The 15,068-nt window shown below is 49.1% G+C and overlaps 1 protein-coding gene across 3 annotated transcripts in view; it reads left to right on the top strand.

Annotated features, from left to right (window-relative positions):
* EVI5L (ecotropic viral integration site 5 like) overlaps window positions 1-15,068 on the top strand; it is a 1,319,565-nt gene that overhangs the window by 1,033,050 nt on the left and 271,447 nt on the right. For all 3 annotated transcript variants that reach the window (XM_069604001.1, XM_069604000.1, XM_069603999.1), the window contains one exon: window positions 5,273-5,413. In XM_069604001.1, the coding sequence (XP_069460102.1) occupies window positions 5,273-5,413 (141 nt within the window). The remainder of the gene's footprint in view (window positions 1-5,272; window positions 5,414-15,068) is intronic.

Genomic DNA, 15,068 nt, shown 5'->3' with positions numbered 1-15,068 from the left:
GGGCCCTTGGGGTGCTTCAGCAGCGACGGCCCTTTCGGAGCCCTGGGGGCAGACAGGGTGCCTCCAAAGGATCCAGCGGTGGCTCCTCCACCTACCGCCAGGCAGCCCGCTCCTCTTCCCAGGAGGCCTACAGAGGCCGCGACAAGCAAGGGGGATCCCGCCGTCGTCGCTAAGGAGGCCAGGGCGGCTAGGCTTGCTTCCAAGCAAGACTGACCCGGCCGGCCGGGTTGTCGGGCCCCCACCGAAGCACCCCAGTGTGGGAGTCCATCTCCACCGATCGTTGGATGTTGGACACCCTGGCTAACGGGTACTCGCTGGAATTCCTAAAGAGGTGCCCTCGCATTCCTCCCTTGGCCAGGAAAGAGAAATCACGTCCCTCAACTGCTGTTGGAGGTAAAGGCGATGCTCAAGAAAGGTGCCATCAAGTTCATCCCCAGGAGGCTCTGGGGCTCCGGAGTATACTCAAGGTACTTCCTCGTCAGGAAGAAGACAGGCGGTTGGCGCCCCATCCTAGACCTGCGTCGGTTAAACAAATACATCAAGGCGCAGAAATTCAGGATGGTCACCCTCCAGCACGTGCTGGGACAGCTGGAGGAAGGCGACTTCCTATCGTTGTTGGACCTGGAGGATGCTTACTTCCACATCCCCATTCTAAAAAGGCACAGGAAGTTCCTCAGGTTCGTGGTTCAAGGACGCCACTACCAATTCTGAGCCCTACCGTTCGGATTAAAGTCGGCACCCAGGGTTTTCACCAAATATCTGGCACCAGTGGTGTCGCGGCTGCGCCTGCAGGTGATCCACGTCTACCCCTACCTGGACGACTGGCTAATCCGGGCAAGGTCAAGGGAACTCGCTGTCGATCATACAGCGAGGACCATCCGGTTGCTCACGGAGCTGGGGTTCTCCATCAACTACCCCAAATCCCACCTGGTTCCGTCGCAAGTAGCACTGTTTTTGGGGGCAAAGCTCGATGCAGTGGAGCAATTGGCCTCCCCTTCAGAGGAGAGGACCAAGACCATCCTGGGCAAGGTACGGCGACTGTTAGCCACGGACGTGGCCAGGGTGAGGTCCATCAAGTCCCTTCTCGGGATGATGTCCTCATGCATCTACCTTTTACCCCTTTGCAGACTTCGGATGCGTCCGCCACAGGAGTTCCTCGACGCCCGCTGGTTTCAGGCGCGGGGCTGCTTCGAGGACAGGATCCCCCTCGACGAGGAGTTCTGTTGGGCGATCCTATGGTGGGGCACCCGGGCTCACCTCATGACAGGCACAGACTTTCAAACCCCGGCGTTTCTGGAGACGGTGACTACGGATGCCTCTCTGGAGGGTTGGGGGGCCCACACCGGAGATCTCCACGCAAGAGGCCTTTGGCTCCCGGAGGAGAGGTCTCTTCACATCAACACCTTGGAGCTCCGTGCAGTGTTCTGGGCACTCAAGTCGTTCCTCCCGTCCCTCAAGGACAAAGTGGTGAGGATCTTCACCGACAACACCACCACGATGTTCTACATACGGAAGCACCAGATCCCCAGCCCTATCAAAGGAGGCCCAGGATCTGTGGCACTGGGCCGTCGCTCAGGGGATGTTTCTGGTTCCCTTCCAACTGGCAGGAATAAAAAACACCATCGCCGACTCACTCAGCAGGGAGCTGTGCTCGTGCCACGAGTGGGAACTGCGCCAGGATCAAGTGGATCGACTCTTCCAACGATGGGGCAAACCCCAGATCGACCTGTTCGCGACGGCGACGAGCTCCAAGTGCCAGAGGTTCGCCAGTAGGTTCCCACAGCCGAGGAGCATGGGCGATGCTTTCTCGTTCCCTTGGGGCGGCCTGTTTCTATACGCGTTCCCTCCATTGCCGTTGCTGCTCCGCCACATCAGCCAGCTCAAGAAGTCCAGGTGCAGGATGATCCTCGTCACACCGGCGTGGCCGAGGCAGGTCTGGTTCCCAGACCTTCTGGACTTGTCAACGTCCCCGCCAGTCAGGCTGCCTGTGGACGCAGATCTTCTCTCTAGAGAAGGAGGCGCCATTCTACACCACGACCCACAGTCACTGAACTTGCGGCCTGGCTCCTGCAGCACTAGAGTTTGGAGGGTACGATATCCCGGCTGATTGCAGAGAGGTTCTCGCAAAGGCCAGGGAGTCCTCAACTCTCAAGTGTTACGGTCATAAATGGAAGAGGTTCTATGTCTGGTGCCGTGCACAGAAGATTAACCCTCTGCGGATTACGGCCCCTCAAGTGCTACCGTACTTGCTGTCGCTGGCCAAAGCTGGACTGGCTCACGCCTCCATAAAAATACATCTGGCTGCCATCTCCCGATATACCAGGACTACGGGACGGGCGTCCTTGTGGTTTCATCACCTGGTAAAGGAATTTATGAAGGGACTATTCAGATCATTCACGCCGGTGAAGGCCCCTGCCCCGGTGTGGGAGCTTAATGTGGTGCTAACCAGGCTCATGGGAGCCCCATTCGAGCCTATGCATTCGGCGCCTTTGAAGTTCCTGTCATGGAAGACAGCGTTCCTCGTGGCCATCACCTCTGCATGACAAGGGGGAGAGATTCAGGCCCTATATTGCAAGCCTCCATACTTGACTTTTCATGACACGAGGGTAGTGCAGAGGACACACCCATCCTTCAAGCCCAAGGTGCCGTCCGACTTCCACCTCAACAAGCCCTTGGTGTTACCAGTTTTCTTCCCGTCGCCTTCGACGCCAGGCGAGAAGACTTTGCACTCGCTGGATGTAGCTAGAGCGCTGAAGTTCTACGAGGACCGCACGAAGAGTTTTCGGAAGACGTCACAATTATTTGTGAACTTTGGGTCTGTGAATCAAGGGAAGGCTCTCTCGAAGACTTCCATTTCCAGATGGCTCTCCGGGTGCATCATGCACTGTCACCGGTTGGCAAATCGACCGCTGCCCGGCCGCCCGAGATCCCATTCGACCAAAGCGATCGCTGCTACCATGGCGTTCCTGTCTGGTTTGCCCCTGCTGGACATCTGCAGGGCTGCTACATTGAGGTCTACGCACACCTTCACAAGATTCTACTGCGTCGATCTGGACTCCAGGGAGGAGTCGGCCAAGCAGTGCTGCACAACGGTGACCCTGGTGAGGAGGTAAGAGATGCTTAATGTTGAGTTGTTGTATTGCTTAATGTTGAGCCTGTTGCCACCTCCCGTGGTTGTGCATGTGTATACTGCTATGTATTCTTTTATTCATGTGAATCCATGCCAGACCCCATTCTGGAGAAGGAACAAGTTACTTACCTGTAACTGTTGTTCTCCAGCATGGGTCTGGCATGGATTCAAATGCGAACCCTCCCACCTACCCCTCTGCGGCTCTTCACTTGGTCATACTGCCACTTGGCGTGCTACCAAATCTGAGGATGGCTGCCGCCAGAGTTGGGGCTTAGGGAGAGGGCAGTCATTGGCTGGGGGCAGTATGACCCAGAGATCAGTGATTGGTTACTACTGAGAAAGACAGATCAGAAATGAAACTGATACTGATTTTTTCTTTACCGAGGATTCCCAGCCTGACGACGGGGAATATTCATGAGCATGTGAATCCATGCCAGACCCATGCTGGAGAACAACAGTTCCAGGTAAGTAACTTGTTCCTTCTGCAGTCCTACTGAAGGTATAATCAATGACAGTTCCTGTCACACAGAGCGTCTGCATTGTCACTTTGAGGTGCAGATCGCTCTGCGATCTTGCAGTTCCTAATGTGCTCTCTCCTGGTTGGTTTTCTGGCTCTTTCCTCCACTGCCAGTAGTCATACGGGATTAACAGAAAGACTGGCCAGCATTGAGGGCAACAGGTATGGGGTAGGAAAATGTGGTAATTAGTTCACTTACCTAGGCAGGGCTAGGGGGAAAGACGGAGGTCTTCCCAACTCCCACATCCCGTCTCTGCGGCAGGACTCTGACCCAGTCTAGGTTATAACCCTATCCCAATGGTTAACCACATCCCTTGGAATGAGAAAACATGGTGGTGTTACAGACATTATACTTTCACAATCTGGTGTCAGTTGAGAGGCAAATTTAGGAAGGGCACTTACAGTAAGGCCTCCTTTTCCCCTGGCTATGAGGCGGCATTGTCGCCACGTGCAGACATTGCTGCAGCAGCCTTCTATTTACACACTCACCTTTGTCCACATTTCCAGTCAGTGCTGCACAACCTCCAAAGATTACACTTGGGCATATGTCATGTTGCCAGTGCATGAAAAACATTTCTATGTCTACTATGATAGAATATCTGCCAAGGAAAGCATACTTCAGATCTTTTGTTACAGAAGACAAGTTTCTTATTGTTCTCCCACATTGAAAAATGTTTCTCTCCCACTTGCCATGAGGTATTGGTTCTCTTGTCTGTTGCCTCAAAGCAGGGAGAGCTATGTCTGAATATAGTTTTCAGTAGTGACTTTGTGGAGGGACTGCCCCTGCAAGATCTTTTTCTGTCCCTAGTCAATTTTGGGTTATCCCCCCACAAAGCCCACTTCTAGCTGTGTGACCAAGAAAAACCTTGGTCTTCAGACAGCCCGGCTGAAGCATGACGTTCTGTGTTGGCCTTTTTTCAATGGTCTTTTCTGTCATTCTTCAAATCCGCTGTATTAAGACTGCCATCGCAAAGGAGACTGTCGTCCGGGAATACAAAGTCATCAGGACATATGTACATTATGTCCTGATCACACACCATAGCTACTCCATTTTTGGGAGAGGTAACATGAGGATGAGGGGGGGGGGGGGGGAGTGTAAAGCTAAGTAGTTGATTAATGATAGTGCACACATTACAAATAATGGAAAACAATTGTTACTTGCCACACTGGTTCACCTATTTGGTATTTTCTGCAGATTCCAACATCACATGAGATTTGTCCTATTCAGGATGGATCATTTGCATTTATCTATGCCACTTCCAAAGCCACAGCAGACCCAGATGTTGAAAGTAATGTTATGGGGCTTTAGCACCTAATAGCTTCTCAGTGAGACATGTCCTAAGTGTGAGAACACAGTGGTAGGTTCTTGGTGTAATTGTTTCTTAGTGGTTTTTTTTTTGCATAGCATTCCATGTCTCATGAAATGGTCCTGAAATTTTAAAAACTAATGTTTTTAAATAAGCTCATTGTGGCTGTATAATTAACATTTCAATTACTGTTGATAAGCGTTTTTGTTGGTATTGAGTTATCAATTAATATAATGCTAGGCATTTTATAACATGTGTAGTTGCTTTGTATTTGAAATCTATTTCCTATTGTAAATTTTATTTTCACACTCCCCTCAGGGCCAGGTAACACGGGCCCAGGAGGCTGAAGAAAATTACATCATCAAGCGGGAGCTGGCGGTGGTACGGCAGCAGTACAGCTCGGCAACGGATAACTTGCAGAAAGCACAAAGCACTCTTCGGCAACTACAGGATCAAAAGGTAAAGTGTCTGAAGAGGAGCTGCAATAATCTGTTACTAGTACAGGGACAAGGAAGAAAAGTGTGCTCTCTCCAGACACAGGTTTTGAAGATGTTGCACAGTTGGTATAACTTGCAGATATAGAGGACATATAGCGCTCTCTACAACAGCCGAGAGCAGTGGTGTACAGCACACATCTTAATTTGAGCTATGGGGTTCCAAGAAAAGTAAACCTTTGTGGATTTGAGAAAAGTCTAGCTGGCCCGTACATATTCTGAAACATGTTAACGGTGCAGAAGCATGCCTTGATTAGTGATTTCATGGTTGAACTATCCTTTTACCATATCTTGTTTCTAATGCCATTTCTCACCTTACCTGGCCTGCGCTTTTACAAATAATCCCTGTTTCTCCAGACTCCCGAAATCTCTTAACTGCAGTTAAGGGGGCAGAAAATAGTTACACAGTGTTTCATTTTAAAATGAAGAATACTTTGGTGGCCCTATACTTATTGAAGTAGCCATGCTCTCCCAGTAACTTAACTTCTTCTGTTGGTAGGAACTGGACAAGTCCTTACCAAAAGAAGAAAACTGTGTCAAGCAAAAAGCTTACAAGCTTTAAAGTCTCTACTACTTGTGGACTACAGACTTCTCTGTGCTGCTCATATCACATGTTAACTTGGTTAATGAGTGACCTCAAATACTGCTTCTCATGTAAATTGTAGCACTCTGAAGCCAATCTGCACTGCACTGTAGGTGCGCGCACTATCGTGGACTCACACCACTGGCTTGTATGAAGCCTCTGCTGCATGCTTTTATTTTGGCCATAAAAAGACGGGCTTCTTTTACTGTCACTTTTCATAGTTTGGGTCCCTCTGATTCATCAGGAAGGGCCATGTGAGTCTCCTTTATTTTTTTAAAAATAAACTTTAATTGTAAATTGTCAGTTTAGAGCAATGCAAAAGAATGGGTGGGAAATCCAGGTTGTGGTACTATTAACATAAGACCAAATACAGTATCATGAGGATATCATATGTTGCAGCGATGGTATTGTAATGATAAAGGGTTGCATTTAAATTGTACATTTTGTCAGTATTGACCGCAGCTTAGTTCATTCACCATTTTTTAATAACAAGTACTGTACAAGTGTATCAGAATTCATCAGCACAGTCTCACGAGCCAGTCAAAGGAGGCATATAAGGATGGGCTAAACACATACAGGATTGATTTTTATTTGATTTTAATTTTTGTTCAGCGCTGGACCCACCGAGAGGGACTTTTGAAGTGCCTTAAAAGGGTCAAAGCTGAAAAAGAAGTTACAAAATGTGTTCTGGATGGGATGGGATAGGAAGGTTAGGATAGACAATAGCCGGTCCGATAGCACAGCGAGTAAAGCGCTCGCTTTGACATCTGTGCAGAGCCTGCTGACGAAGGTTCGAATCCCGGCAAGGCCAAACTCAGCCTTTCATCCTTCCGAAGTCGATAAATGAGCACCACACACCGTGGGTAACAATAAGCAGCGCTCAGATACCTGAGGGTTCGTAGCGCTATATACATGCTAAATTATTATTATTATTATTAAGTGGAGGAGGGAATGGTTAGATGTTGGAAACAGGTATGTTTTGGTATGATTTCTACAATATTAGGAATAGTGGCAAGGTCTGAATGTATTTTTGAACGCTATGACCAGGGGGTGGGTGTTATTACTTCCAGCGCCAAAGTTTCCAACACCTTGATCCAAAACATACATATCACCATGCCGCCATCTCATGTTTCCAAACTTTGGCTATGGTTAGTTTGACAGCTGTTAGTAAAAAGACGAGCCTCCAAACAGCAATTCATTCAAAAACCAGGATAGCCGAGGTAGCCTTTTCCCTCGAAGAGCAGAGCAGTATTTTGGGGGTTGCATGGTCTGCAGATTTTGTCGAACAGATCCCCGAACACGACACCTGGAAGAAGTAGCCAGGTGGCTCTGATGGGCTTCTTCTTTCAACCTATTTCCTCTTCTGAGCCCAAGTCGTCGAAATGACATGAGAGTTCAAGTTCACAACTCTCTGTTTGAGAGAAGAGTGTGCTATCATCTGAGTAGCTGGAAGCCGATATCTGTCAATTCGTGGATTTGGTCATTGGTGGGCAGAGGCTATCAGATTCCCATGCCTCTGCCCCCACTTGTCAACAAATCTCAGAGGCCCCACTTCAGGCACTCCAAAACATTTGCTGATGTCAATAATCAAGCAAGATTTGGTTCTAGAGAGCATCTTCTATTTGATGTTCTTTGCCATTCTAAAAAGGAACAAAAACTGGTCTTTGAACCTCCTTCAAACTTGTCTTTACTCATGAAAAGTTGACATTGATCACACATGCCCTCGTATGGTCCTCCTAACAGTTGGGCGACTGGCTAGTAGCTATGAACTAGCAGGATGTTTCTGCACATACCGATTTGGATGCCAAGACCACTCCTATGTTCTGCCTAATGTTTGTGCCATCCCCGTCTTTCTCATGCAAAAGAATAAAACTGACACACCTCAGACAGGGAATGAGGCAAAGAGAGCAGGCTGCGATTGTTCAACGCAAGGTTTATATAAGTAAATGGCATTCAAAGATCTCTGTTGCCTCTGAGAGCGCTCTGACCAAAATTAATGTTACAATACATTTTATAGGGCAAATGACGCAACTAACATAGGATACTGCGTTGGTCCCGGATTGGACAGTCCATATGGTGCCCATGGTGTGGGTGGAATCTCTTCCTCCGGGTTGGCTGCTTGGTTGGCGGGAGGATGGACGTCAGGCATCTGTGCTCCGAATGGTGAAGGTCAGGTCGCTGTGAAGCAGGGTGGTCACTAGAGTAAGCTAACATAATATATTCTCAAAATGCATTCACTAATTAATAATCGTTCGAAGTCTTTGAATAACTAATCATGTCTCTATAAACGTCACACGTGCATCTATACTATCAGTTACATCGGATTATAAAGGCCTTAGGTTAAGGGCCTTGACCACCATAATACACCGGTTGAAGTGAGGGTCTGTGTTCATAAGAATCTCTGGTATGTGACATTTGTTAGTGGTAGACAACGATATACTGCAGCAGGGGTCTAATGTTAGTTGGGGATCTGTTGGGTGGGAATCATGGCGTTGTCAGCGGTCTGGCACATGAAAGGAATTCCTTGCAGGGGCACAGGGTCACAATGGCAGTAAGTTTCCACTGGCGAGGGTGCGGGGGCAAGGACACGTTTGTGGAGATGAACGAGCTATGTGCTTAGCTCATGCTGGTTCACATGCAGGACAGTGATCTCAGAGGAAGAGTGATGTGTTACATTTATTATTTGTTGCAAGTACCTCCGGCTTCATTGTGAGAATGGAGCTTTGGAGTTTTTCAGTCAGAGTGCGAAAGTTGTTGGGGTCCATGTGCCCTGCGCGTCCGTCCGCTGTGAGAAATGGAAGCAAAGCGTTTTGTACTATCGCAGTGAGGCCTAGTCACCAAGATGGAGTCGATAGGGGGTACAAAATTGGATGCCTTGTGTCCTGCTCAGTGGTCCCATCTACGCAAATGTTAACCAAAGTCGACATTGCATAAGGGCAAGGGGCGAACCCACTACTGGAGGCACTCGGTCCGAGTTATGTACTGAGAAGTAAAGGATGAGAGGGGCCTGATGGCCCCTCGCTCCCACACATTCCCCCCTTTCGTTACATCTAAAATAACAAATTATGACACTTATTTTCTTTCATTCTCCCTTCGGTAGTACTCAGCTACAGCAACTGCTTCTTCCCAGGCTGGGGTACCTTTTATTGGCATCCATGCTCTGCATACGCTTCTCAAGCTATTACCTCTTCTTGCATATTCGTCTGGAGTGCATGTTAGGTATATCCCACCATCCCCATCCAGGTCTACCCATACCTCCTTATACCATTGCAATTCTCTTGGTTCCTTGATGGTGGTGTGGTATAAATTATCAACCCTGAACCCTGAGGAGTTATGATGATTCAGACGAAATGTAGTTGGATGATCTTTTACTTCGTGATAACTTTGTTTTCAACTCGTGTTCTGACAACAGTTCGTAAACTGGAGGTTCTGTTTTTACTTGTTGGGGCGCTGTCGATGGGTCAGCCGATTGCCAATCTGCCAGCCGATTCTCCTGTTGCCGATCTGCCAGCCGATTCCCCTGCTGCTCCTTGGATATTCGGGTATTACCTGGGCCGTATGGAGGGTGGGTAAGGCACAAGTACCTTTCCAGGATGCAGGTAGGCTTGTTTGCCGCAAATCCAGTACATGTCCATGAGTGCTGCGGTGCCTTTCCTCATATCAGGTATTACTACTGTCTTGTTGCATTTCCTTGCCTCCCCCATGTTCACTTTCCCTTCCCCATGGAAGCATAGTTTGTGCGGTACTTCTTTTTGTATTTTTATAGGCTTTTCCAGTGCTGTGATCCATGTTAGCTTAGTGACGTGTTGCGACCAAATAGGGGCACACACTTCCTTTATCCATTGGAAGGTGTCCTCAGATAGTCCCCGGAGTGCTTCTGCTTTGCACTTGATGGTTTCATCGTGCCATTTGTTCTCTGGATACCTCGTTCCATTTATGACAAGAAATGGCTCTCTGATGCAAATTACTCCTTGACGCCGGCTTGTGCATGTTCTCTCATTTTCCAGCCTCTCTATAGTGACGGTGTGTGCCTGGAAGGTGCTTTTATCCTACACAGAACTAAGTGAATTAAACATTGAGCCTCCGACAAGGGCACTTCCTGTAGTACCAACATTTTGGGTGTCCCTGATGCATGCGGTATGAGTGAACAGACATAGCAGCGTTCATTTGTTGCTTGCTTTGCCGTAGCACTCATGTCTGAATACCATTTGTTAGATTGATCCTGGTGGTGGGGGTCTTCTATTTCATCTAACCCCAGGTCATGATAAATGTCGTATCTTTTCCTTCCCGCCCCCCTTTTTACTCTCCTTTTCCCTTCCTCCATATAGCTTCTCACTTTTTGATAATGTATTGGGAACATTCCAGCCCAGGCAGTATCATTGTTGTTGAACATGGCATGTGTATACTCGTTAGTAGCAGCAGCGTAATATGAGGTAGGTTCAATGGTTGTCTGTGCATGCATACTTGTGTTGGCTAAGTTACTCGGCCAATAATAGTCGCCATCATTTTCATTTGATTCATAATCATTACTCATATTTATGCCCGGATGTGACAAAGAGACAATTGTTGGATCAGCAGGAGCCTGCTCTGAAGTTTGTGTTACATTTGTATCGTTAATACCAATGATATATGTTTCTCCCCATATTGTCTTTACTCCAGTCCATATTAGGCTTGACCCTTCTCGTATCAGCTTAGCCCAGCTTCCCCCTTTATGCAATTCATTAACCAGAGATAAGAGAGTGTAATACCAGGCCATGAAGAACAACATCACAGAAAGCAAAACAGCAGCACATTTCAAAACACATTCAACATTGCTAAATTTATTAGCCCTAATGGCATCCCAATTGCTATCTAACATTAACGTGTTCTCTGCAAGTGCACTTTGTTGGGCCATTTTGTCACCTAGAGGGACGATACAAATTTGTTAAGTCACCAGAATATGTACATTATATATATATATGTATATATATATATTTACACATAATGTTTACTCAATTTTCGTTTATGGTTGCTGTACTTATTATACATTTTTCAGTTATTCGCTTCACTTATATCCTCTTTTTTACTGTGCATTTTTATAGCAGGAGGAAGATATAGTGATGAAAAGAGAGTGAAAGGGAGAAAGATAGAGAAGTAGGGCAAGGCAAATCAGAAGGCACATAATTGTTTTTGCTCCTTACAAGTTCCTTGTTTCATTTGATCAGGTTGTCATTGCTTCCCAACATTATTCCCTTTTGTCCTTCCTTCCTGCTCCGGTTCCACGGTCATCTAGTCCTCCGTTTATGCTGGAGCGTCTGGGATTTCTGTTCTGTTCTTCATGCGAATGTCGTTTCGCGAGGGCGGAATCCCCACGCTTTGCCTAGAGTGTCTAGGCCGGGAACATCGTTGGGACTCATGTTTTTATTGCGATTCCCTTTCCGTTCGGGCACTCCAGCGTCGTCTTCTTCAGTGGGAGGAGGTGTTTCAACGCGTTCCTCCACCGCATTTTCAGCTTTTAATCGCCCGGTAAGTTCTTTCCTGTTTAGGACGCCCCGTCCAGGGGACTCTTTTCCGGGGTCTTCCAGGTCCGGGAGTGGCTCGAGTAGCTCTGTTACCAGGGGCATCCCTAGGTGTCGCGCAAGGGGCCTAATAGGCACAATGGAGGTTCCTCAGAGGGTTCCCACAGTGGGCCTGCCAAAACCAGACATTGTTCTGAGGTTCCACGTTTTGGGGCCTAAAGTTCAGCCCAGTTCTTCTGTGGCTCTGGTTTGCCCTGAATTCTCCATTTCTGGAGCTTTCCACACCAATACCAGGGTACGCCGTGAGGTCTCCATTTCTGGAGGTTTCCACACCGAGTTACGTCTTGAGGCCCCTCTTGAGGGAGCTATACGTCCCGAGTTCAAGCCTGAGGTTCCCCTTCTTGGGGCTAAATCCAGTACCGGCAGAGTTGAGGGATCCTCCTTCAGAGTCCTGCTAGTGATGTACATTCCTCAACCTTCTCACGCTCTGGGACGTGGTGGTACCATCTCTGTCGCAGGGGCGAAGAAGGGCGGTCACGCTCCTCAGGCCTTCGAGTACCGGCTCTGCTGAGGATTCTCCATTGGAGGCTAATTTTGGGGCAGTCCCTCGGATGTCCAGTAAACACCCTAGACCTGCCAGTACCGGCTCGGCTGAGGGTCCTTGTTTCAAGGCTAAAATTCCACATAAGACCCCTGACTTCCCTGAGGAGACCGTTGCCTCACCTTTGGCAGTGACGCAGTTCGCCCAAGGTGTCGACAAAATGGCAGCTCAACCTCCACGGTGGCCATTTTGTCTACCTCTCTAACCCCAACATTCACTAGGACTGGTGCTGGGGGAATTCCTTTTGGGGCTGAGCAGTTTTTTCCACACCATGTGGATGACAAAAAACTGTTCTGCTCTTCAGTGGATTGATGCGCTCGGGCACCGCTGCCTCATTCAGTCTCGCTCCCTCCTGGTTCTGCACCCCTGATCTGTGTTGACCCAGCTGGTGCAGGAACTTCCTGGGAACCATCCTCATTGCGTTCATGGGGGTATGCCCTTTCCGTGCGGCCTCTGCCTGCTCCAGCGCCTAGACCTTCATCTGAGGATGCGTTTTTTTGGTAAATTTCAGACGCTCATAGAATCTGATCCCATGAGGGTGTACTTTAAGTGTCTTTTCAGGGAAATGTATCCTGAACCTCCTGTGTTGCCTTCTACCTTGGCTGTTCCTTTGCAGGCCCTGGTGGTGTCTCCCGATAGAAAAAACATCAGGTGCACTGCTAGACAACACTTTAAGACATGAGGTGCCAGGTGCAGCGGATCAGTTTTCTGCTCCCGCTTCACTGGATGAGGGCAAGGCGGACCAGGAACGCGATGAACAACACCGCTCTAGCAGAGCATTTCATGACTGGGTACTGGATATGATGGCTTTGCTTGATATTCCAGTGCCTAAGACACTGCTCCACAGGAGGGGGTGCTTTCTGGAGCCTTTACTCTACCCTTGCAGGAGCGCACCAGCCTCTTCCTCCAGAAGGACGTCTGGGCTGAGGCCCGCCAAATCTAGGAGAAACCCCATACTGGGCTGCATCTCAACAAGAATATTGACACTCGATATAAGCTTCACGCCTTGTTGGCTTGTCTGCTCCCATCGTCAACGGTGGTGGCAGCAGTCACCCTCCATTCCAAACCAGCCTCTACATCCTCCACTGCAGCGGCCCAAATCCTCTCCAAGGACGACAAACTTCTCAACGCCATTGGCAAGAAAGTCTTTTCCAATTCAGTGCTCCAACTTCATCAGGCTAACACCGAGCTCATCCTGGCAGCGGCCAATGTCAGGCTGCGGAGGGAGCTAGCTGATTCCCAGGAATGTTTAACTGCGGATAGGCTAGAAGACTTCAAAGCCGGTTTGTCAGATGCCAGAGTGTTTGGTAAAGGATCTACTGGAGGCTGCGGCTCACCACGTAGATACCTAGGCTCGGGGCCTTATGGTCGGGGTTGATGTTTCCTGCAAGGCATGGCTCCATGCGACGAAGTTCTCAAAGGAAGTGCAGGACAAAGTTCTGGACCTTCCTTTTGATGGTAGGGAGTTGTTCCATTCCTCACAGACAATAAATGAGGCGAGTACTCAAACCGCCAAGTCTTTATCGATCCTGGCAAAAGCTCCAGCATAAGCCCTTTATACACAGAGGTCAGGGGGTTTCAGAATCACTGTGCGCGCCCATTTGAAGCTCCGGTTGGCGGGCCCAGCCATAAGCAACAACGGCAAGGTGGCAGACCATCACCGAAGACCGATGGGTTTTGTCTATCGCTCGGGCGGGCTTCCGCTTGTCCTTCCCCCACCCCACCCTTCAACCCTCTCTTCCAGCAGACTGCGTCACCCTCCGTCAAGCCGAGGTTCAAAAACTTCTAGACCTCAGAGCTGTGGAGCCTGTTCCCCACAAGGAGCAAGGGGAGAGCTAGTACTCCAATCTGTTCACAGTGCCCAAACCCAACCTCACTGGCCTGCACACTTTCCTCGATCTCTCCCAGTTCAATCTGTCTCTTCCGCAAGAGAAATTCAAGATGATCACGCCTTGGCAAATAATGTCCTCTCTTCGGAAGGGCGATTGGCTCAGCGTAGTAGTCCTCCAGGAGGCATACATGCACATTCTAATCTGGCGCCTGCATTGGAAATATCTGTGGTTCTCCCTGGGAGTGGAACACTTCCAGTTCCATGTGCTCCATTTTGGTCTCAGCTCGGCGAGGCGCACTGGAGACTCCTCCGAGGGTCCCTGCAGCGGGTCTGCCAAAACCAGATCTTCTTCCGAGGTTCCTCGTCTGGGGGCTAAGGTTAGGCCCAGTTCTTCTCTGGCTCTGGATACCAGGGTTCGCCCTTAGGCTTCCGCATCGGGAGCTACCCGCACCGAGTCTGGACTCGAAGTCCCTCTCTAGGTGGCTATACATACCGGGGTTAAACCTGACGTTCCCCTTTTTAGGGGCTAAATCGGACACCAACAGAATTTAGGGTCCCACCTCGAGAGTCTTGGCTGTAAGGTATATCCCTCAGCCTTCCCATGCGCACGGCTATGGTGATATGACTTGTTGAGGGGCAAAGAAGGCAGTCACGCACCAAAGGCCGCCCAGTACCAGCTCTGCCGAGGATTCTCCACTGGAGGCTAATTATGGGGCAGTCCCTAAGGTGTTGAGTAAACACCCTAGATCTGTCAGTACCGGCTCTGCCGAGGTTCCTTGTTTCAAGGCTAAGATGGCACACAAGGCCCCTGACTCCCCTGAGGAGACTATTGCCTCACTTGCTCCTGTGACACAGTTTGCCTCAGGCGTTGACAAAATGGCGACCCAACCTCTGCGGACCACGGCGGCCATTTTGAATACCTCCCTGACTGCAACAGTGTAGTTCGTGTTCGCATAGACAGTTTGGTGGCAATGTTTTACATCAACATGCGGGGCGGCACCAAGTCTCCTCTCCTTGTGTATCTTGCCATACCGATTTGGGACTGGGCCATCCAGCATAATGTTTGGCGCCAGGCTGTACACATCCCAGGTCACATCAATGTGACCG

Source organism: Ambystoma mexicanum, chromosome 3q (genome assembly GCF_040938575.1).
Source record: "Ambystoma mexicanum isolate Mex_15411 chromosome 3q, UKY_AmexF1_1, whole genome shotgun sequence".
In the NCBI taxonomy this organism is placed as follows: Eukaryota; Metazoa; Chordata; class Amphibia; order Caudata; family Ambystomatidae; genus Ambystoma; species Ambystoma mexicanum.
The sequence above is the reverse complement of the archived record's forward strand: the minus strand, read 5'-3'. Positions and strand labels throughout refer to the sequence as shown.